Below are 24,561 nucleotides of genomic sequence, written 5' to 3'. Positions count from 1 at the left end.
AAATAAAATTGATGCAATCAATAATAAGGAACAAAATGAAAATGCATCTTGCAAAACGATTCACTTCACAATGAATAAGGGCTCGGATCGAGCGCATTTGCGCCCTCGGTACCGAGCGCAAGGGTGAAAGGTTTCATTCCTTACCTTTATGGATCAAGGTTTCTGGAAACCTTGATCCATAATGAAATGATGCAATCAACAAATATATGAAAATGAAAAGACTACTGCGCTTGCGATTTCACTTCATACAAATCAAAGGGGAAGGATCAATTCCCGTGAATAGCGGAAAACATTGATCCAGTCAACAATGCAATCTCAATAAAAAAATGAAAATGAAAAAGAACTGCACTTGCGATTTCACTTCATTCAAATTAAAAAGGGGAGGGATCAATCTCCGGGCAAGCTCGGAAAACTGATCCAAAATGAGTATTGCTACAATAAAAAATAATATATGAAAATGAAAAAGAATACTGTACTTGCGATTCCACTTTCATACTGAATAAGTTTCCGTGCCGAGCGCATTCGTTCGGCAACGGGCATACAGGTCAAAAAATTATAAATGAAAAGAGCACTTACTTACGATTTTTTCATCTACACATTTCCAACCCAATATACGCTCGGAGCGAGCGCTCCGCCCTCGGCACCGAGCATACACATACGAGGATCATTCTGGGAAAATGAATTCCCGCAATTACGCCCTTTCAGTCCCGGCACTCGGGTAATCGGAGGCGTTTGTGAACCAAGATCCTTTAATTCACAATTGAAATCAATGAAATGATTGTACTTACAATTCAGTTTCACTAGATACATAGAAAAAGAAAAACACAATCATGCGAAAGCAAACGACGATGAAGCGGGCAGAGAGCGATGATACACGTCCACACGCCAGCAGAAGGCCGAAAGCAAAAGTGGTTTGTTTTACCTACCAGTCCGCGCGCGCGGGCGCGCCTGTCGGACAAGCAGTTAACTACCGAACCCCTTGTTCGAAAGCTTACGACCTATCCAGCTGCCGCTAGTACCTTCCTATTGTAAAAGGACCGAAGGTTTGTATGCCGTGTCGGAACAAGTAGTACATTTTGATTGCAAAAATTTCTAATACAGATTATTTGATTCTGAAGTTTAACCAGACCAATAAGTCCTCTAAGGCTGGTTCAAAGGATTCTATTTTAAACGAGGTGGAAACTGAGAACAGACTAAGTTACAGACTTTGGTCAGCTAAGTCAAAATAGATGAGAACACATGAAAAAATAAAGGCAAGAAAAGAATATATCTAATGGTTGCAGGACCTTGCAAAGATCTTTAAGAACCACTTACAAAGCACTACACACTGTAAGCAGTACTTTCCTATGAGAAATCACTATGGAAACAAAAAAAAACCTTGACTCATGTAACTAAGTCAATTATTTTGCATCAGTCCTATTAAAAAGTAACGAAACTTTTGCACAATGACCAATGTGAAAACAACAAAAAATATATATATATATTCCTAACTCTCTCTGTCAAGTCAACAATGTCACCCCACTATTCCTGGCCTCATGTATTGTACTCGAGTGCAATTTTACACAAATCTAAGTCCTGTATACCTCCTTGTAATGCCTTCTAGTCTTACCAGCCTTTACACAGAACTTATGAAAAAGGCAATTTTAGTTTCACTATGCAATTACTGGTTGAACATCTTCCTGTTTTGCTTCTTCATTCAACAAAGTAAGTGGAACCTAATACAAATTTTTACTTTGCACAAGATAAGTATTATTTTGAAATTTTCATAACCAAATGCTTACTAGGCAGAATAATTCAGCTACCCGGATCCAACAAAACTTTGATGCTGGTATTGACAATTCACCATCAAAGCAATAGCAAAACTTTTCAGCCTTGAAAAAAAGCAAAAAGTATAATTTTCACAAAAGACATGACGATGCATGAAGACCACTGTGTAAATAAAAGTTATCGTAAAGGAATGTGGTGTATTTACAATACATCGTATATATTTCAATATTCTTTACAACCATTACACTTACAAACTGTGCATTATCATGAACTCTATATAATAAACTGAAAACTGAACTACACAATCTGCATAGTGTAAGTTTAAATCTCATTATTATCAAATACATAGTGGTAAAAAGGATGCCTCTCCAGTAAGAACCTTGGAACAAGAGATTTTCTCTTATAAAACTTGTATAGCTATACAAAATGTACCATAATAAAATCTCTATGACCCTGTATTCCAGAGGAACCCCTCATTCCTCCCACAGTGCAAGTCTGGTGGCTCATCCAAAGCAATTACTTTCCAGTAAGTCTCACTGGATAATGATCAATATATATGTCGTAGGTAAGGAAGCCGCCTACAGTTGACCATACACTCCCTTCTAATCACAATGTAAAACGTGCAGTTGCTCAACAAAACTTTGCATTGCATGACTACACAATATTTTTTTCCCTTGGGAAGCACATACACCAATGAATTTCAAGTCCATCCTTTTATAAAGCATCTACTATATTGCACATTAATCTGTCTAAACTTGAACACTTGTCTTCTGCATTACTATTTGCATCACTCTTTGGTCTCAATTGGAGTTCTTCTAATGAAGGCACCAACAGCTTAGAATCCAAGTCTAAATTGTCGGGCAGAGATGCCAGAGCTTCTCGCACTAATCTCCTCACAAGCTCTTCCTGTTGCTCTAGACGCTCAGCAACCTAAAAGGAATGAAGATCATTATTCAAAATTAATCTACAATTTTACTAAAACATATAAATGTGTATGAACCTTATCTCCAAACCTAACCTTATGACTACAGCTTTATACAGTTTAAAAAACAGGACAACCTGAAATGCATCTTTGTAAAGATACTTCCCAGGGTCACAGTTCATGGGTCAAGTCATTTCCAATGGGCTACAAGCTACCACAGATTTATTGGCTTTACTGTATTCCTCCCATTAACATGCAAAAGTATAAACATACATAGCAAACTTATCAACAAACATATTGCAGATTTTTAGGATATTACACTTGCTCATTCCTAAAGGAACTTGTCATTACTTCCCCTCAGATCCCTCAAAAACTAGAACTGTATCTCGAGAACCACTATCATATGAAAACCTTTTTGCTACTCAGAATGTTTACTTTTGAAAAGTCAAGGCAGAGTGGGTGCGTATATCAGATCAAATTCTTTCCTAGCAAGAAAATGGGATGTTAACAGAGCTACTTTCTCAACCTTCTGAGATTTGGGGGGTCACAAAATTCATTAGTGGCAAAGCACACACACACTGACCACTTATGGACATTGCAATTTGTTTTTCAATATACAAAAGTTCCGGTGTCATTTTGAAGTTTTTTTCTTATTCACTCTGGGAAAGATTTAGTCATAAAAAGAAATACTATATGGAATTGCAAGAAATAAAATTTTACAGTTTTCTGGAAAAATCTGTGAATCTCAGGAAATTTTACTCAAAATTATTTCCTTGTACTCCATTCTATGACTAAATCTTCACCAAAGATGAAGCCACACCTACTGAAGGATTTACTAAAAGAGGTGAAGAAGGCTCAGGTATTAAGTCAGACACCTCCTCAACCAATATATCAAGGAAGGTGGTGAAAGAAGGGCTACCCCAAATGGGTACACCCAATCTTCTGAAGGTACAACAGTGACACTTTACTTGTACCAAGAATGTCTCTTATGAGTATGAGAGCTAGACAGCTGCTGAAGGAACACCTCCTTCAGAAGTTGCTTCACCATCAGATGAAAGGTCATGGTCAGGTTTAATAGGGTTAGCTCTATCCCTCCTAAATACAATAGCTTTCACAGTAGGTGGAAGAGAAATGGAAGGAGGCAAGAAAGATGGAAGAGTCACAGCAGTGGAAGACAGAAATAGTACAGAGAGAAAAACAAGGTGGTGAAAAAGGTGGTAGCTCAAGCTAAAGCAAAGTCGTATGATGATGTGTATAATGAGCTGGGACAAAGGAAGGATTAAAGAAGATGATGAAGCTATCAAAGGCTAGAAATAAGAGCACCAAAGATATAACACACATCAAACAAATAAAGAATCAAGAGGGTGTAGTGCCTAGAAAGGAGGAAGACATTGTGAAGAGATGGAAAGAATATTTCGAACAGTTGTTAAATGAAGAAAATAATAGACTAATAAGAGAGGATGGGCAAGTGAACATTGGCATGGTAATGAGGTTTTCTAGGCAAGAGGTACTAAATGCACTGAAGAAGATGAAGAATGGGAAGGCAACCGGACCAGACATGATCCCGGTGGAGGCATGGAAAGCATTAGGAGATGAAGGAGTGGATATACTGTACGATCTTATGATAAAGATCCTTGAACAGGAAAAGATAACCAAATGAGTGGCGTGGGAGTATATTGATCCCAATTTTTAAAGGGAAAGGCGATGTCCAAGAGTGTGGTAATTATAGGGTGGGGCATTAAATTGATGTCCCACACTTTGAAGATACTGGAAAGGATGATAGATGCTAGACTGAGAGAAGAAGTACAAATAGGTAAAGAGCAGATGGGATTATGAAGGGAAGGGGAACAACAGATGGTATATTTTGTCTGAGGCAAATAATGGAGAAATTCGGGGAAAGACAAAGGGACCTACATATGGTATTCATTGACCTTGAAAAGGCTTATGACAGAGTCCCGAGACAAGAGGTATGGAGGAGCCTGAGGGAGAAGATGGTGCCAGAGAAGTATGTGCGATTGATACAGAGATTGTACCGGAATGTATTTACCAGAGTGAGGAGCAGTGTTGGGGAGACAGAAGGTTTTGAGGTGAGAGTAGGATTACACCAGGGGTCGGCTCTGAGCCCATTTATCTTTAACATAGTGATGGATGTTATAATAGAGGAAGTAAGGGAGACAGTACCATGGAACATATTTGTATGCGGATGATATTGTCCGTGTGCAGAGAGCAGGGAAGATCTGGAAGTGAAATTGGAAAGATGGAGACAAGTACTGGACCAAGAGGAATGAGAATAACGATGGACAGAGATGAGAACCAAAGTATCAAGACAGATAATGTGTACCACCACTGAGGGGATGATAGAGAAAGTATTCAGCTTGGTGGAGAGCAAATAAGGAGAGTTGATAAGTTTAAGTATTTGGGATCTTTTGTTAACGCTGGAGGAAGTATGGAAGAAGAAGTAAAACATCGGGTACAGGCAGGCTGGAACAACTGGAGAGCGGCCTCGGGAGTTCTTTGTGACAAAAGAGTGCCGCTTAGGTTTAAAAGGAAAATTTCACAAGACGGTGGTAAGAACAGCAATGCTGTATGGTACGGAAACAGCAAGCATGAGAAAAGCAGGGCAGAAGAAGATGGATGTGCAGAAATGAGAATGCTTAGGTGGATGTCTGGGGTAACAAGAGTGGATAGGATCAGAAATGACTACATAAGGGGGTCAACTAAGGTGGTGGAAGTATCAAAGAAAGTGCAGGAGGGGAGGCTGAGATGGTATGGACACCTGTTGAGGAGAGATGAGGACCACGCTGGGAGACATACTATGGGAGTGGAGGTGCAAGGAAGAAGAAAGAGAGGGAGACCGAAGAAAGAGATGGAAGGACCTGTGTGAGAGGAGATTTACATGAGAAGGGAATTGATGAGGCAGAAGCGCAAGATAGAAATAGATGGAAACGGCTCATCCGAAACGGCGACCCCATATAAAAATGGGAAAAAGCTGGGAAGAAGAAGAAGAGAGGAAGAGAAATGGAAAATGGAAGACAAGAACTCAAAGAATTCAGCGTCAGCCAGCAAACACCTCTAATCCTTCTTTCTCCTCTTCTCAAACCAAACCCACTGGGCAAAACCCAAACACCACACTCCCTACAAGGAGAACCCCCCAGAACAGAACTTCCTGCTATAGGTAGCAACACACACCACCCACAAAAAAAAATTAAGGTCACTCATTACAGGCAACATGACCACCCACAAAGGACAGCCATGCTCGTCATTTCAAGGCTGTTCGCATTTTTCTCCATACAGATAAAAAAAAATAAAAGAGTGACCAGCAACTGCTCATCCACAAAAAGAATAATGAGCAACTACTCACCCAAAAAAAATAATCCTCTATAAAAGGCAATGCTTTGTATTTCCATAGGAAAAAATATAAACTACATACTGTACATATACAGTTCACTTTAAAAGAATAAGTCCTTATGTAAATAAGACTTGTAAAATTATTTACAATCACTAGCGACTCACCCTTACATCTAAATATTTCTAGAAATTACCGTATTTGCTGGCATATAAGCAGCAAAAACCCAGCTATTTTTACAGGATATTTTTTGGTTTTGGGGAAAAAACTATTTCAGTATGTTGTATCATACATTTATTGAAAGATATTTTAGAGAGATTTTGTAGGGAGCAAATTTTCGATTCTGTGAATGAAATACAATTTTGCGAGTATACTTGAATATTGTATGAAATCATATGTAAATATACATTATACCTTTAAAGGAAACTAAATGAAATTTACCATTAACAAAATTTGTTATGTGCCTTCATAAGTTGGTTATTTATTATATAAAATATTGAAAACAAGCAGAATTATCAGTCTGATATCACAAACTTACGAAAAATGGTTACAACGTTGGCAGTTAGTTTGTCAGCCATGTCCAATGATTGGATGTAAACAAAATTATATTGCCAGTTTAGTGGCCTGTAGCAGTAACCCATAAATATTCCTTATTTTTGGTAAATTTCATTTACTTTTCTTTAAAGGCGAACAAAAGTTTACATATGATTTCATACTTTATTCTAGTAACTCAATTCAATGTAATAATTAGGCTTGCCTTTCAATGTTTTATTATTAGCAACTATTTTTGTCCCCCTCATTATGGGACTACCTTGACATAGTGAGGGGGCTCTCGAACCTCAGGAATCTCTTCCCGGGTTCGAACCCAAGAGTCCCATATGACATTATATATTTTCGAATTAACTTCTGTGGACTTTTCCATTTTTGCCAAAATTTTTGCAAGCAAATGAATGAGAAAACATATCATGGCTTAACGTGGAGTTAAATCCAAAGCTAAATAGTGAGAACTGTGGTAGATCCATCATCTACCCGACAATGTTCGGACCTGTTTTTCAGGCGGAACTATTCTGTGGAGCTGGACCACGGATTCCAGGGGGCCTGGTTTCTAGGAATAGACTCTCGGCATTCTATCCAGTTTGCCCATAATGTGATTACGATGGGGATAATTGTATTATCGTAATACTCTTAGTCCTAGCAAGCAGTTTTTTTTTTTTTTTTATTTCTGCTTACACTTGGGCCATACTAATCATGTTATGCCATCCCCTTTTGGGGTAGGGTAGGGATGCGGACATTTGGGAGTCCTTTCTCACTTGTGCCTTTGGCGGAAGATTTAACTTCGCGAAGGGCCAATGATATCTTTTCAAGATTTTTTTTTTCTTTTTTTTATAAATCTCAAAATTTATGAATATTGAAATAAATAGTTTGAGTACCCCTGGCCCCCATGATGGAAAAACTCCAGCACAGTTGATGACTATTGGCACGTCACTCCCGAATTCCCTTGGTACTGCCACAAGTAGCGAAAGTACTTTAAATGATACAAAGGAACACCCTGTTCCAAGTAAAGTAGCAGAGCCAGAAAATCAAATAGAGTGCATAAATAATAAAGAAACAAACAAAAATAAATTGGTAAACTCCAATATCGTAACAATGGAACCATATATGATGAACAATAATTCTGAATTAGAGACAAATAATCCTCCCAACAATACAGAAAAATATAAAATCATAATAAACAAGCAACATACATAAAACAAGGAATAAAAAGAAACAAAAATTACCGACTTAATCCCACATTGGTACATTTTGATGAACTCTTTGGACCAGATAACTGGTCAAGATTTCTAGTCCTCAAAGCTGACAACAAAATCTCAGCAGCGATACTAGAAAACAAATTACTTAACATATATCCAACACAAGACATGGAATGCAGACACATCAAGGACAATGAATGGCTTATCCAAGTAACCAATAAAAAGCAGTCCACTGCTTTTTTAAGTATAACAGAAATAAATAATATAAAAGTAACAATTACAAGCCACGAAACATTGAATTATGTACAGGGTACAGTCATCCTACCCAATAGAGAGCAGGAGCTTCCTTCAAAACAACTACTGCTAGACTCCTTAAAACTGAGATATAACAATATCCACGATTTAGAAATATACTCGATTTCAAGTAGGAAAGATAAAAATAAAAATATCAACATTGCCAAAATAAAATCTACAGGCAAAGACTACCATTTAAAATAAAAATTCTTGGACAAAATAGAGAAGTTCATCCTTTTGTTCCAAAACCACTACAATGTACACAGTGCTCAAGGTATGGAAACATACAAAAGATGCCGTAATAAGGCTATATGTGCAGTCTGTGCATCAGATGACCATACCACTAATTGGAACTGTAATCAACCAAAATGTATTAATTGTGGACTAGCCCATCACACGAAATCTAAGGAGTGCTCATTTTACCAATATAACACAGAACTTCAGTTGTTAATAAATAGGACAGGAATGTCAGTCATGGAAGCCAGACTTGAGCTAAAAGTAAGAGGAGTTAATAATCCATCCAAAACCCCCACCTTTTCAAATGTGACTAAAAATCAAGACATCAAGCAGCACAATAACAAACAAGATAACATAAACATAGAAACTAAATTTCATACGAATAATACTGAAACCCAAAATAAAAGTGATATTACAACAACCAATACCATCACTAACATGGATGATTCTGTTATCCATGGAAAAGAACTTCCAACGGAAGAGGAGTTAAATAATGATAATAATCGAACTGGCAAAAAGAAAAGAATTTTGGAAAGAACCCCACCTAAGGGCAAAAAGGTAAATATTGAAAATGATATTGTTAGAATACAATAAAGTTTTGTACATACTTACCCGGCAGATATATACTTAGCTTATGTCTCCGATGTCCGACAGAAATTCGAATTTCGCGGCACACGCTGCAGGTAGGTCAGGTGATCTACCCCCCTGCCGCTGGGTGGCAGGAATAGGAACCATTCCCGTTCTAGAACCAGATTTTCTCCACCTGTCTCCTGAGGGGAGGCTGGGTGGGCCGGCCCATTCATCGTATATATCTGCCGTGTAAGTATGTACAAAACTTTATTGTATTCTAACAATATCATTTTTGTACATGCAACTTCCCCGGCAGATATATACTTAGCTGATTGACACCCTTGGTGGTGGGTAAGAGACAACTATTTACTGAATAGACAGGTAAACAACATACGTTGTAGTATAAATAAATAAAAAAACCTTGGTTACCTACTTGTTTTCAGGTTCGGAAGATTCCATGGCTAATGCCTAGGAATCTGCTTCGCCTCAAGAGCCTCAGCGAGAATGTGACCTATGGCTAAGAGTTCTTGTGGGTCTGTCGATGGGGTCTTATCCATTTACTCGACAGAGCCTCTTACATGACAATATGCCTATGCCTAGTGGCATTAATTAAGGAGCACAACACCGATCCCGATCACCTGATTCTAACACGAGGGTTAGCGCTTAAGTTGAAAAGAGTTATCCCCAAACTCCTTTCAAACAACCCAAAGAAAAAACACGTTAAATAAAATTTAACTCACTAGTTAAGGATCAGTATCGGCTCCCTATCCCAGCAATGTATCCGCAGACACGTATCAACCAAGAGAGAAGGATCTCTCGTAGGTTATCTTGACATCCTTCGGAAAATGGGAAGTCAACACAGAGTTGCATCTCCCGTATGTGACAGCTAATATGTCCTTATGACATTGTTAAGGAAAGAACAAGAATTCGGAAAAGCTCGCACTTCATGCGCTTTTAATTCTCAGCTGTTTGAAGGAATCATCAATGCACTTATCAAGTGCTTAGGAGATCACATTGTCTCAAGAAGGGCCAGGGCGTTCTTTGATATAGATCTCTTCTGGGTGAAGCCTGGAGCCTGGCTAGCGCTTCGTGCCTGGCAGGCGCCTAGCGCCTCGCGCCTGGCTGGAGCCTTGCGCCTGAATGGCGCCTAGAGCCTGGCTGGAGCCTCGCGCCTGGCTGGCGCCTGATTGGCTCCTCCCTCCTGGCTAGCGCCTCGCGCCTGGCTGGAGCCTTGCGTCTGGCTGGCGCCTTGCGCCTGGAAGGCGCCTGGAGCCTGGCAGAAGACTTCATGATTACTGTCTATGAGTCTGCATGCCTCAAGAGTTTCAGCGAGGTAGGGACCTATGACTGACAAACCCTTCTGGATCATGTCAATGAGGGCTAGCCCGCTTACACGACAGAGCCTTCTCGGATCGTGCCAATGGGGGCTGACCCACTTACATGGCAGAGCCTTACCTGTATCATATCAATGGGGACTAGACCCTCTTACATGACAGAGCTTTAGGTTTCTCTTTACTGGAAGGAGCCTTGCGCCTGGATGGATCCTCAATCCTGACTGGAGCCTAGCCTTGAAGGAGCCTGGCACCTGGATGGCACCTGCTGGCTTCTAGAGGGGGGGGGCCCTTGGCTGGCGCCTCGCGCCTGCTTGGCTCCTCCACACTTGCTGGAGCTTCGAGCTTGGAAGAGTCTCTAGGCTGTCTGGCGATGTCCACATCGGACACTCTTATATCTGTCCGATTTGTTCGCTGCCAGGTTGGAGGCCCGCTCCTTCTCAGTATCCGACCATGACAGAGTTCCTTGGAACTGTCTGCCTCTGGCGTTTTTCGCCTGTATTGGCATTTGGCGCCTGGCTGGCGCTACATTGTCCGAGAGTCCTGAACAACCACATAGTTTATCAGGAGACTGGAGAAGGGTGGAAGAAATTACTTCCCCTTTGAGCTTTTGGCCCTGGAAAGGGGAGGTGATTGTAGTCAGCTACATCCAGTAGACGACAGGATATCTAACAATACGAGAGAGAAGAGTCTTCCTCCGAGGAGGATCCTTCGTGAATACTTCCTTTGCTAACGAGATCTCTTCTTACATGTTGATGAGGTTCCTCGTTGCAGAATCTTCCCTATCCTTGCCCGAAGGAAGGGAAGGAGTCTGGAAGTCGAAGGAGACTCCGAGCTGAAATTGGGCGGAACCCTGATTTCTAGCTCTAATTGTATCCTTCTGAATACCTTCTGGGAAGCATTTCGAGCCCTCATCGCACCCGAAGACTCTGTAGGCAAACGTTTAAACCATCTCTTCTTCTGTAGATGAAAATGTAAGTACCCTGCCTGGGCAACGAAACTTCTATCTGAAAGCATTGCGTCAGGAATAGAGGGTTTTAGTTCTTTTGCCAGACATACTATGCTGGCAAGAACCCATTGCTGTGTCTCCATTGAATCTGATGCGAGATTCCAATGCACAAAAAATTCACTTGTCTTCTTGGTTGTTTAGGGCTAAGAGAAACAAAGAATTCCTTCATAAACTTTCTCAAAGAAGTTTGATGAGGAGCAGTTCCATTTTGTCGGAACACGGAATCTGTGGCCACAAAAGATCCCATTCGAAGTACATGATATCCTACTCTTGTCGTACTGCGGTATCGTATAAGATCCCGAAGATCTTAATCCTCTGTTATCTCTAATTCCCCTTGTAGAGACAGAGTATAGCCTTTTACTGCGTTCTTTGATAGCAGATATATACATAGGTGATTCTTCCCTCTGAAAGTGAAGAAAAAACCTCGCTATGTGGTTCACAGAGGTATCGGAAGAGGACAGTTTCCTCATTCCATCTAGCACGATCTGCAGCAATTCTATGTCTTAGCCATGACTATTGTCATTTACCTTGAAAAATCCTCTCATTCGTGTCCACTTCTGGTCAGTCTGCACGCGGACAGACTCAGAGTGGAGAGGTTTTTCAGGTCTATTTATAATAGATTCTGATAGAATATCCAGATACTCTTGGAAAAGCCTTACGAAACATGCTGTGAGAACATGACTTCTGTGAATCCAACCTCTCTAAGGCCAAAATGAGGCATTCATCCTCTCTTCCTTTGACGCCCATTTACCTTAATATCTGTTAAGAATTTATAACTAGAGGAAAAAAGACTAAAGTTTCTTCCCCTTCTTTAAATTAAAGATGTCGTATATTGCTACCTCTCTTGGTTCGAGGAAAAGGAAGCAGTCTATAGGAAGCCTGTTCGTCTTCTACCTTGCGAAGAGATCTATGAAGAAGACTTTCCGCAGGTTCTCACAACTCTTTTCAATAAATGTTAGACATACGTTAACAGTTATTATCTTCGATCGAGAAGGTTCTCACGGACATTCAAAATCTTGCATCGAACCTCTTAAGGATTGTTACATTCCCTGTCTGTTCCCAAATAGGTTCTCTTTTGTTAACGCGAACAGGGGCGAAAAAAGAGATTCTCGATGCTCTTTGCGATATGAGAGAGTCTTGGAATTGGCCTAAGTGATTAAAATAAATAATTTCATCATTCCTCGTAAGCGACCCCTTTCCGATTAAATGGGTAACGAAATCAGCAATGAATCTTGCCGTTACCGAGCCTGCTGTCCGAGAGGCTACTGGACTCTTAGGTTAATAACTCGCTAAAACGAAAAAATATCTTGGATGGTGCTTCTGGCGCATTGCGCCAAGCTGGCGCTTCTGACGCTTTGCGCCAGGCTGGCGCTTCCTTCTAGTTCTTTTTAGGTTATGTGCCAGAACATCTGTGCCTTTATGGTACCCGACATCCTTCACATGTTAATTCCGTTCTTAGTAGGAAAAAACTTTTATATACATAGTATAGTCCATTCAGGGAAACAACTTCTGCCACTAAGAGAATGTTTCCCATCCGACTCACCCATCTTCTCTTGAGCAATATCCGATTCTAAAAAGGTTGTGTGCGTTTCTCGAAAGGATGAGAAGATATTATATCGTGCTCTGCCGTATTAGAATCCTTTATAATACTGTCACTTGTGGTAAACAGCATTAATCTAGGAAACCTTTGTAAGGATACTAGGAATTCTGTAGTTAACTTCGGTATGTGCATAAGACTTGACCATACCGTAGTCTTAAAGTGAATTCTCTACTACATTCATCTTCTCACTAAGCATGTACTCTAATAAGCCATGCTTTATTAAGCAAGAGAGCATTATATTATATAGAGTTCCGCTGCGTTAGAATCCTTTAATAATGTTACCTACGGTAAACAGCATTGAAATGTTGTATTATCTTTCTTATTGAAAGCTTCTTAGCAAAAGGCAGACAATATTTTATTTATGTGTGCTTAACTATCCCCTCAATCCGAGGCTAAAACCGCGATTGTAGGGGAGAGACACGGTTAGTCATTCCATCCCGCAGGAGAGACATGTAACCAACCAGTCATGCCCGACACCTACATGGTACTGTACTGCGTAACTGTCTGCGTTGGTCTAGCGATAGCAGTCTCCGTTAGCCGTCTGGCCTTACTCTTCCAGAGTTGCCAGCTACTCCATTCAATAAAGGAATCTTATAAAATTATTATCGAACTTCAGGAAGTTCTTATTAATGCATATTTAAGCGAAACAAGACTTCGATAAATCTAGAAGCTAAGTAAGTGTTGTCTTAACAATCCCTTTAAGCGTAGTCCTTCCTAGGAAATTCCTGGAAGGATACTGGTAATTGAGTTGCTCAGCAAAGAAGTAACTACGGTATGTGCTTATGATTTGCCATATCGTATTCTCATACAGCAGATACTCTACTACCTTCTTTCCCTGCCGAGGCAGATAGAGAAAGGAACATTTTTTTACTATCTTCGTTCTTTTCGTTAATAGAACGATAGAAAGAGTATATATATCTCCTTAAGGAAGGAAGTTAATCCAGGAACTCTTTAAATCTTCGTGATTTCCTCATAAATCGCGGAAGAGACAGAATTCCTGTTCATCTGTAGGGTTTACGGAAGGAAGTAAATATTTCCTATCCGTCATCATACCCAAACGTCGATGAGATTCTTATAAGAAAACTCCCAAAGCTCTTGCCTCTTCATAACGAGGGAAGAGCATGAATGAAGGAGAGAGTCCGCATTGAGAGGAACTGCCAAACACAGGAGTCTTCTGAATAATGAAAAAATGGCTTCTCTTAGTAGTATCAGAATCCTTCTGACAAAAGCGACGGCCGCCTGTGCGACATCTTGCACCTTTGCCAGGGGAAAGTTGCTCAAGTTAAAAACTCAAAAGAGGAGTCTCGCGACTGACCTCTCTCTCATAAGAAGATTTGGAATATTCAGGCTCCTGGCTCCTTGCGCCTAGCGCCTGGAATGTTCCGCACGCTAGAAAGGAGACTCGCTCCTGGAACGTTCCGCTTGCGTGGAAGGTCCCGTGCGCCCTGATAGTTCCGAGCGCCTACTGACCCTTTTAGAAAGAGCCTCTTGCCCGGAAACGTTCAATGGAAGGATCGTTCTGATTGCCACTCTACTATAAGGCTCCTTGCTCTAGCCGTCTGTTTTTCTGGCGCAATTTGCGCCAGGCTGGCGCTTCGTCTCTTTGAAGGCGCCTTGCGCCAAGAAAAATTTTTCTAGAACGCGGCTCGCGCTCAGTTGCTGGAACGCGGCTCGCGTTTGGTTGTAGGAACGCGGCTCGCGCTAGTCTGTTTGCTGGAACGCGGCTCGCTGCTGGCTGTTGGAACGTGGCTCACGCTAGCTTGCTGGAACGCGGCTTCCTGGCTGGCTCTTGCTCAGTGTTCTCTTAGTTTTCTGAGAACACGCTAGATCATCCAAACTCCAAACATATACATTCTTCAGATGTAAGATGAAGAGACGCACTTTTTTAAAGGATGCCTTTTCAATGGCTATCCTTGGCAGTCTGGGACGCTCTACAGAACCTGCCGAGGGGACGTCTGACCGGTGGGGATTCTCTGAAACCTCCTTACGGCTTTCGACATTCCTTCTCCTCTGGGCCTGTGAGCTTGGAAGAGGTCTAGACCTGGGAGCGAGACAGAGCCGATCAGACGCACCCTCCACTGCAATGGGGAACACTAGTAATCACTTCTTACCTTTTAATAGCTCGCATTTTGAGCCACAATCCTTGTCTTCAAATTGCAATTATGAATTTGAAGTTTCTGCGAAGTAAGAAGGTGATGAGGATGCAACACTACTAGTACTGTTAATACTCTAATTGCTCGTTAGTACGAGTATCCAAAAAACTTTTAAAAGAAACGTATCTAGTTTACATGCTTTACTGACTCCTAAAGTAGGAAGTCAGTTTAGTTTCCTCATCAATTCTAACACTTATTACACGTATTAATGAATAAATATTAATATTTCCCTTTCTTGCAAACTATGTCTACCGAAAATTTCGGTAGTTACACGTCATATATTCTTTGAAATTTTTGAAGCCAAATTCATTAAAAAGTTAATAAAAGCATATGCCGAACCAAAGACCCAGTACTTCCCTGCAAAAGACAGCCCAGAACATCGATGGCGATGAAAAACGAAAATCAAGTCAGGAGGTAGCAACAATGATATTGTTATGTTACAATAAAGTTTTCATACATACTTACCTGGCATATATTACATAGCTAAGACTCCGTCGTCCCGACAGAAATTCAAATTTCGCGCCACTCGCTACAGGTAGGTCAGGTGATCTACCGGCCCTGCCCTGGGTGGCAGGACTAGGAACCATCCCCGTTTTCTATCATATTTTCTCTCTTCCACCTGTCTCCTGCGGGGAGGCTGGGTGGGCCTTTAATTGTATATATCTGCCAGGTAAGTATGTATGAAACTTTATTGTATCATAACAATATCATTTTCATACAATCAACTTACCTGTCAGATATATACATAGCTGATTGGCACCCTTCGGTGGAGGGTAAGAGACAGCTACTATATGGAATAGACATGTAACAACATATGTTGTAGGTATAAATACCTTGGTTCCTACCTGATAGGTGGTAGACTTGGTGGGTGTTTGCCCAGTAGTCTGCATCACCTCAAGAAACTTTAGCGAGATATGTGTCTATGGCCAAGATTCTTGTGGGTCTGCCGATGGGGTCTTACCCACTTACTCAGCAGAGCCTAAAAGGACTTTGTCAATGGGTGCTGATCCACTTATATGACAATACACCTTATGAAGGAGCACACCACCCTCCCGACCACCTGATCCTAACCAGTGTTAGAACTAAGATTGTTACGAGTTATCCCCGAACTCGTCACAACAACCGTAACTCAAAAACCAACTACGCACACATACATAATTTTTCAAAAAAAAAAAAAAAAAAAAAAAAAAAAAAAAAAAAAATTATACTCAACTAATTGGATATGACGAGATTCTCTTATGAACAACATAGACGGCCGCCGTGCGAGCCTGAATCCTCCATTGTTCGAAGAGATTCGATCATATCCAAAAAGAAGAAAAGTATATACATTTAAGGATTGGTGTCAGCTCCGTACCCAGAACCGTATCTGCCGATACGATAGGACCTAGAGAAAAGCACTTCTCATACGTCACACGCACGTCTTTCAAGTAATGAGATGCAAATACTGAGTTGCATCTCCAATATGTCGTATCTATAATGTTTTTAAGCGACATATTCTTATAAAACGCGAGAGACGTCGCAACCGCTCTTACTTCATGAGCTTTTACTCTCAGTAGTTGCAATTGTTCGTCAGGACAGACCTTATGAGCGTCCGTAATGACGTTTCTTACAAAGAACGCTAGAGCATTCTTGGACATTAGTCTTGTGGGGTCTTTTACCGCGCACCAAAGACCTTGTCTAGAGCCTCCCAACTGACGCTTCCTCTGAAGATAGAACTTCAGAGCTCTAGGCATAGAGACCTCTCTCTTCTCTGCCTACGAGACTCGACATTCCTTTGACTTCGAATGACCTAGGCCAGGGATTCGTGGGATTCTCGTTTTCGCTAAAAACAAGGTCTTAAACGAGCAAATAGCCGAGTCTCCCTTGAATCCTACTTTATCCTGCAGAGCTTGTAACTCACTAATCCTTTTTGCTGTCGCTAATGATAAAAGGAATAGGCATTTTCTAGTTATGTCCCTAAATGATGCCAGATGCGGAGGCTCGAATCTATCCGAAGACAGATATTTGAGGACTACGTCCAAGGTTTCCAGTTCGGAGGTACTGGTTCCTTAGACTTTGAAGTCTCAAAGATCTTATGAGATCGTGGAGATCTTTGTTATTTGCCAGAATCTAACCTCTGTTCCTGAATACAGCCGAGAGCATAAACTTCTGTATCCCTTTATTGTGGATACGGCTAGATGAGATTTTACTCTCAGGAATAGCAAGAAATCAGCAATTTCCGCTATAGAGGTGAGGAGGAGGACAACTTCTTGGCTCTACACCACCTTCTAAAGACCTCCCACGTTCGACTGGTATACTTTCGTAGTGGAGGTTCTGCGAGCTCTCGCGATCGCGCTTGCCACATTCGCGAGAAAAGCCTCTCGCTCTGACAAGTCTTTCGATAGTCGAAAGGCAGTCAGAGCGAGAGCGGGAGGTTTTGATGGTACCTCTTGAAGTGTGGTTGTTTGAGAAGATCCGTCCTTCCTGGTAGGGATCTTGGAAAGTCTACGATCCACTCTACCACCTCCGTGAACCATTCCTGGGCCGGCCAAAAGGGGGCTATTAATGTCATCCTCGTCTCTTTTGACGCCACAAACTTTTTCATTACTAACCCCAGGATTTTGAATGGGGAAAAGCGTAAACGTCCACTCGAGACCAGTTTAGCAGGAAGGCGTCTACCATAATCGCTCTTGGATCTTCCACGACCGAGCAAAACACTGGGAGCCTTTTTGAAATGTATGTTGCGAAGAGATCCACATGAGGAGTTCCCCACAGAGACCAGAGATCGAGACACACTTCCTCGTGCAGAGTCCATTCTGTATGAAGGACTGGTTCCTCCTGCTGAGCCTGTCCGCCCTCACATTCCTTACTCCCTGTACGAACCTTGTCAGCAGGAGATGTTCCTGTGAGACGTCCAAAGTAATAGATCCCTCGTGAGTTCGTAAAGGAACGAGGAGTGTGTTCCTCCCTGTTTCCGAATGTAGGCAAGTGCGGTGGTGTTGTCCACGTTTTACTTGCACTACCTTGTCTCTCACCAGAGGTTCTAGGCTCTTCAAGGCCAGGTGTACGGCGAAGAGCTCTTTGCAGTTTATGTGCCAGGACACCTGTGCTGGTTCCCAGGTGCCTGACACGGTTCCTCTGAGCCTAATGTCGCTCCCCAACCCGTCTCCGACGCGTCGGAGAACAACACTAGGTCTGGGTTCTGTGTTCTTAGAGAGTCCCTTTGTTCTCTTCCAGAGGTAGCAACCACCACTGTAGGTGTGCCTTTATCTCCACTGGAATGGAAAAACGTCCGACAGTTGTCCGGTTTTCCAGCTCCAAGACTTCTTGAGGAAGAATTGAAGTGGACGGATATGAAGTCTTCCTAGTGGGAAGAACTGTTCCAGCGAGGAAAGCGTCCCCAGAAGGCTCACCATTCCCTCGCTGACGTTTGTTTGTTTCTCTAAGAAGAGAGAGATTATCCTCAAACCTTTTGCGGTTCTCTCTTGCGAAGGAAAAACTCGAAAACCCCGAGAATCCATCCGAATCCCCAGATAGCTAGGTCTTGTCTGGGGGTCAGTTGAGACTTCTCGAGGTTCACAAGCAATCAATCCAACGCCTTGGTCAAATCCAGAGTTAACTTTAGGTCCTCCAAGCACTGTCTCTCCGATCTGGCCCTGATGAGCCAGTCGTCTAGGTACATAGAGACATTCACATCCTTTGAGATGAAGAAATCTCGCCACATTCCTCATCAGGCTTGTGAAGACCTGAGGAGCTGTGGGACAGGCCGAAACACAAGGCTCTGAACTGAAGATCCTTCCCCCCCGTCATGAAACGGAGGTACTTCTTCGACGAAGGGTGGATCGGGACGTGAAAGTAGGCGTCTTGGAGATCTAGAGACACCATCCAATCTCCTTGTCGTAATGACGCTAGGACTGAAGCAGAAGTCTCCATGGAGAACTTCTCCTTCTGAACAAATTTGTTCAGAGCGCTGACGTCTAGTACTGGTCTCCAGCCTCCCGAGGCTTTCGCCACTAGAAAAAGGCGATTGTAAAACCCCGGGGAGTTTTGATCCAGTACCAGTTCTATTGCACTCTTGTCCCACATTTGTTCCACCATCGATCGAAGAGTATCCCTCAGCACAGGGTCCTTGTACTTGGCTGATAGTTCCCTTGGTATTGACGTTAGGGGCGGAGTATTCAGGAAAGGGATACGATATCCCTTCCTTATGATATTCAGTGAAGACGCGTCTGCGTCTATCAGTGTCCAGGCCTCCACGAATCCCAGGAGCCTGGCACCTACTGGTGCTTGGAGTAGAAATGTTTCATTTTTCCCTTTTTAAAGGGACGAGAAAGGCGGACCTACCTCTCCTCTCTGGAGCCTTCCTTCTTGCGGGAGGTCTGGAGATCGGACCACCTCGAAAGGGCTGCATAGAAGTGCTAGGTTCTTTCTTGTCAGAAACTAAAGCAGGTTTCTTCTTCCTAGCTGACTGCGTCAGAAGATCCTGCGTCGCCTTCTCAGTTAAAGAGTGAGCCACGTCCTTCACTAACTTAGAAGGGAACAAATAGTCAGACAGAGGTGCATACAGTAGAGCTGCCCTCTGAGCATGCGAGACTGCCTTTGTTAAGAAGGCGCCATACACCGTCCTTTTCTTCAAAAGACCTGCTCCAAATAATGAAGAGACTTCCAAGATCCATCCTGTACTGCTTTGTCGATGCAAGACAAAATGCATAACAGGGCTTCAGGTTCGATTCCCTGTGATCGTGAGCTCTCTTGGACATCACCCCAAGGGACCAATCTAGAAGTTGAAGACTTCCAATACATGGAAAAGTCCCTTGAGGAGATGATCCAGTTCTGAAATACTCCATGTAATACGAGCAGAATTAAGACTTGGACGCCTTGAAGCGTCAACTAACGTCGAAAAGTCTGCCTCTGTAGTAGAAGGGAGAGCGATACCCATATCCTCCCCCGTCTTGTACCATATGCCTCTTTTCCCAGCTAACCTTGCTGGAGGCATGCAAAATACTGTCCTGACTAAGTCTTTCTTCGACTTCATCCAGGAGTCTAAGGCGTGTAAAGCCCGCTTCATCGAGATGGTGGGCTTCATCTTCAGAAAAGACGAAGGCTTCTTCGCCTTCGCACTCGAAAAGAGCGAGCGCGGAGAAGGAGGAGCAGCCGGAGTCAACTCGTCTCCGTATTCCTCCAGAAGCAGGGTAGTCAACACCTTATAGTTGGACAAGCCCTCTCTTCCAAGATCGTCATCATCCGAGTTTTGCTCCAACTCGTGATAATTCTGAGTTTCTGTTCTCCTTTCAGAACTTTCCTCTTCTGGAGGAGACAAACTCCTGATCGGAGAGGGGCTAAGGGAATGAAAGTCTTTTCCTTTTTCCCGTTTTGATCGACTGGAAGGCGTCACAACCTGCGGCTTCTCTTGCGCTTTAGAAGGACGTCTTGTATGACGCTTCCCGCTCTCCGAGCGTCATGTATGACGTCTCTTGTTGACGTCTTGATGACGCTTCGCGTCTGGAAGACGCTTCGCTCTCTAAGGGCTTCCTACTCGGCGTCACAATCTTGGACGGAGCGTCACGTCTAAGATCCGCTTGAAATGACGCTTCACTTCTAAAAGACGTCTTTCGATTCTCTTGTCTTACAACACTCTCGTCAGCCCCCGTTCTTCGAGCAGGTGCGAGAGGACGAGACTTCTTAATTGGAAGCGTCACGTCCTTCCGACGGGGCGCTAAAACTCCCACAAGAGATGACAGTTGTTCCTGAACCGCCATAATTATCTTTCTTGACGCTTCTCCTACGTCTAGTGCATGACGCCTCTCGTCATCACTCGGGGAAGAAGCATGATGGGGTACTTCCTCATAAGCGTCAGGTGACGCTGGACGCCACTTCGCCTTCTTAATAGCAGACGGGGCGTCATCCGAGAAGCGCTCTGGGCTTGAATCATGTCTTGCTTCATATGACGCTTCAGCGGTCTCGATAAGTTCGACTCCTTCCACCCTCGTTTAGGTGAGGGAGAGGGAGAGGACGAGAAACACTCGCGAAGGACGCTTTTTCTATAGCGCCCTTGAGCTGGCTGCCATGAAGCAGAGCTAGCTGAAGGGACGTCTGACGTTGGGGATTCCCCACGACCTCCTTAAGGCTTTCGACTTTCCTTCTCCTCTGGGCATGTGAGCTTGGAAGAGGTCTAGGCCTGGGAGCGCCGCAGGGACGATCAAACGCCCCTCACAACACTGATAGGACTCACTTCACTAAAATGTTCACTATCACTAGCCTTACCTTTCGAGTCAGCCATCTGGACTTCATGTCTCGAATAGTCGCTTTCAGATTGGCGATTTCCGATGCCGAATCCGAAAAGACACTCTGAGAATGAGATTTATAGGGAGAATCTACAGTAGTAGGGTTAGAATTATCCGTGAAAGGCTCAATAGGCCTTGAATTCACACCTTTCAGTCGTCTAACTCTATCCCTCTCTAACTTCTTCAAATAGAAGTCAAAGTCTTCCATTCTTCTGCATTCAAACCCTCGCATTCCTTACAAGTGTTAATAGCAGAACACTGAACCCCCCTACATTTACGGCATACAGTGTGAGGATCAACCGAAGCTTTCGGTATCCTCACCCTGCAGCCTACATTCACACACATTCTCACACTCACATTAGAATCAGACATACTGAGAAAAATCCAAAGAGTTATTCCCAAAAACAGTCCACAGTAGCGAATGCCAAACCACGATCCAAATACGTCACCAAAAGCCGAAAAACGTTGATCAAATGTTGAAAAAAAGAATCTAAGTCAGGAGGTAATAACAACAATGTTGATACCACCGGCGACAGAGAAAATATGATAGAAAACGGGGATGGTTCCTAGTCCTGCCACCCAGGGCAGGCCGGTAGATCACCTGACCTACCTGTAGCGAGTGGCGCGAAATTTGAATTTCTGTCGGGGACGACGGAGTCTTAGCTATGTATATATCTGACAGGTAAGTTGATTGTATGAAAATGATATTGTTATGTTACAATAAAGTTTCATACATACTTACCTGGCAGATATATACATAGCTAAGACTCCGTCGTCCCCGACAGAAATTCAAATTTCGCGCCACTCGCTACAGGTAGGTCAGGTGATCTACCTGCTGCCCTGGGTGGCAGGACTAGGAACCATCCCCGTTTTCTATCATATTTTCTCTCTTCCACCTGTCTCCTGCGGGGAGGCTGGGTGGGCCTTTAATTGTATATATCTGCCAGGTAAGTATGTATGAAACTTTATTGTAACATAACAATATCATTTTCATACAATCAACTTACCTGTCAGATATATACATAGCTGATTGGCACCCTTCGGTGGAGGGGGTAAGAGACAGCTACTATAGGAATAGACAGGTAAACAACATATGTTGTAGGTATAAATAAAACCTTGGTTCCTACCTGATAGGTGGTAGACTTGGTGGGTGTTTGCCCAGTAGTCTGCATCACCTCAAGAAACTTTAGCGAGATATGTGATCTATGGCCAAGAGTTCTTGTGGGTCTGCCGATGGGGTCTTACCCACTTACTCAGCAGAGCCTAAAAGGACTTTGTCAATGGGTGCTGATCCACTTATATGACAATACACCTTAAGAAGGAGCACACAACCAATCCCGACCACCTGATCCTAACCATGTGTTAGAACTAAGGATTGTTACGAGTTATCCCCGAACTCGTCACAACAACCGTAACTCAAAAACCACTACGCACTCATACATAATTTCAAAAAAAAATTATACTCAACTAATTGGATAGACGAGAATTCTCTTATGAACAACATAGACGGCCGCCGTGCGAGCCTGAATCCTCCATTGTTCGCGAGATTCTCGACCATATCCAACAGAAGAACAGTATATACATATTAAGGATTGGTGTCGGCTCCCGTACCCAGAATCGTATCTGCCGATACGATAGGACCTAGAGAAAAGCACTTCTCATACGTCACACAGCACGTCTTTCAAGTAATGAGATGCAAATACCGAGTTGCATCTCCAATATGTCGTATCTAATATGTAATTTTTAGCGACATATTCTTATAAAACGAGAGAGACGTCGCAACCGCTCGTACTTCATGAGCTTTTACCCTCAGAATTGTAATTGTTCGTCCGGACAGACCTTGTGAGCGTCCGTAATGACCGTTTCTTACAAAGAACGCTAGAGCGTTCTTTGACATCAGTCTTGTGGGGTCTTTTACCGCGCACCAAAGACCTTGTCTAGAGCCTCCCAACTGACGCTTCCTCTGCAGATAGAACTTCAGAGCTCTAACATGGGCATAGAGACCTCTCTGCTTCTCTGCCTACGAGACTAGACATTCCTTTGATTTCGAATGACCTAGGCCAGGGATTCGTGGGATTCTCGTTTTTCGCTAAAAACAGAGTCTTAAACGAGCAAATCGCCGATCTCCCTTGAATCCTACTTTATCCTGCAGAGCTTGTAACTCACTAATTCTTTTGCCGTTGCTAACGATAAAAGAAAATAGGCATTTTCTAGTTACGTCTCTAAATGAGGCCTGATGAGGAGGTTCAAATTTATCCGAAGACAGTATTTGAGGACTACGTCCAAGTTCCAGTTTCGGAGGTACTGGCTCCTTAGACTTTGACGTCTCAAATGATCTTATGAGATCGTGGAGATCTTTGTTATTTGCCAGATCTAAACCTCTGTTCCTGAACACAGCCGAGAGCATACTCCTGTATCCCTTTATTGTGGATACAGCTAGATGCGATTTTACTCTCAAGAATAGCAAGAAATCAGCAATTTCCGCTATAGAGGTAGAGGAGGAGGACAACTTCTTGGCTCTACACCACCTTCTAAAGACCTCCACTTCGACTGGTATACTTTCGAAGTGGAGGTTCTGCGAGCTCTCGCGATCGCGCTTAGCCACTTCGCGAGAAAAGCCTCTCGCTCTGACAAGTCTTTCGATAGGTCGAAAGGCAGTCAGAAGCGAGAGCTTGGGGAGGTTTTGATGGTACCTCTTGAAGTGTGGTTGTTTGAGAAGATCCGTCCTTCCTGGTAGGGATCTTGGAAAGTCTACGATCCTCTACCACCTCCGTGAACCATTCCTGGGCCGGCCAAAAGGGGGCTATTAAAGTCATTCCTCGTCTCTTTTGACGCCACAAACTTTTTTCAATACTAACCCCAGGATTTTGAATGGGGAAAAGCGTACACGTCCACTCGAGACCGTTTAGCAGGAAGGCGTCTACATAATTGCTCTTGGGTCTTCCACGACCGAGCAAAACACTGGGAGCCTTTTTGAAATGTATGTTGCGAATAGATCCACGTGAGGAGTTCCCCACAGAGACCAGAGATCGCGACATACTTCCTCGTGCAGAGTCCATCTGTATGAAGGACCTGTCCTCCTGCTGAGCCTGTCCGCCCTCACATTCCTTACTTCCCCTGTACGAACCTTGTCAGCAGGGAGATGTTCTGTGAGACGTCCAAAGTAATAGTCCCTCGTGAGTTCGTAAAGGAACGAGGAGTGAGTCCCTCCCTGTTTCGAATGTAGGCAAGTGCGGTGGTGTTGTCCACGTTTACTTTGTACTACCTTGTCTCTCACCAGAGGTTCTAGACTCTTCAAAGCCAGGTGAACGGCGAAGA

At 43.0% G+C, this 24,561-nt stretch overlaps 1 protein-coding gene across 1 annotated transcript in view; it reads right to left on the bottom strand.

The window, feature by feature from the left end:
- Positions 1-2,183: 2,183 nt before the first annotated feature.
- Positions 2,184-24,561, bottom strand: part of LOC135200458 (mediator of RNA polymerase II transcription subunit 7-like) — a 44,995-nt gene continuing 22,617 nt past the window's right edge. The window contains exon 3 of the mRNA XM_064229121.1: positions 2,184-2,697. Within this exon, the coding sequence (XP_064085191.1) occupies positions 2,482-2,697 (216 nt within the window). The 3' untranslated portion in view covers positions 2,184-2,481. The remainder of the gene's footprint in view (positions 2,698-24,561) is intronic.

Source organism: Macrobrachium nipponense, chromosome 26, assembly GCF_015104395.2.
Source record: "Macrobrachium nipponense isolate FS-2020 chromosome 26, ASM1510439v2, whole genome shotgun sequence".
Taxonomy (NCBI): domain Eukaryota; kingdom Metazoa; phylum Arthropoda; class Malacostraca; order Decapoda; family Palaemonidae; genus Macrobrachium; species Macrobrachium nipponense.
The sequence above is the reverse complement of the archived record's forward strand: the minus strand, read 5'-3'. Positions and strand labels throughout refer to the sequence as shown.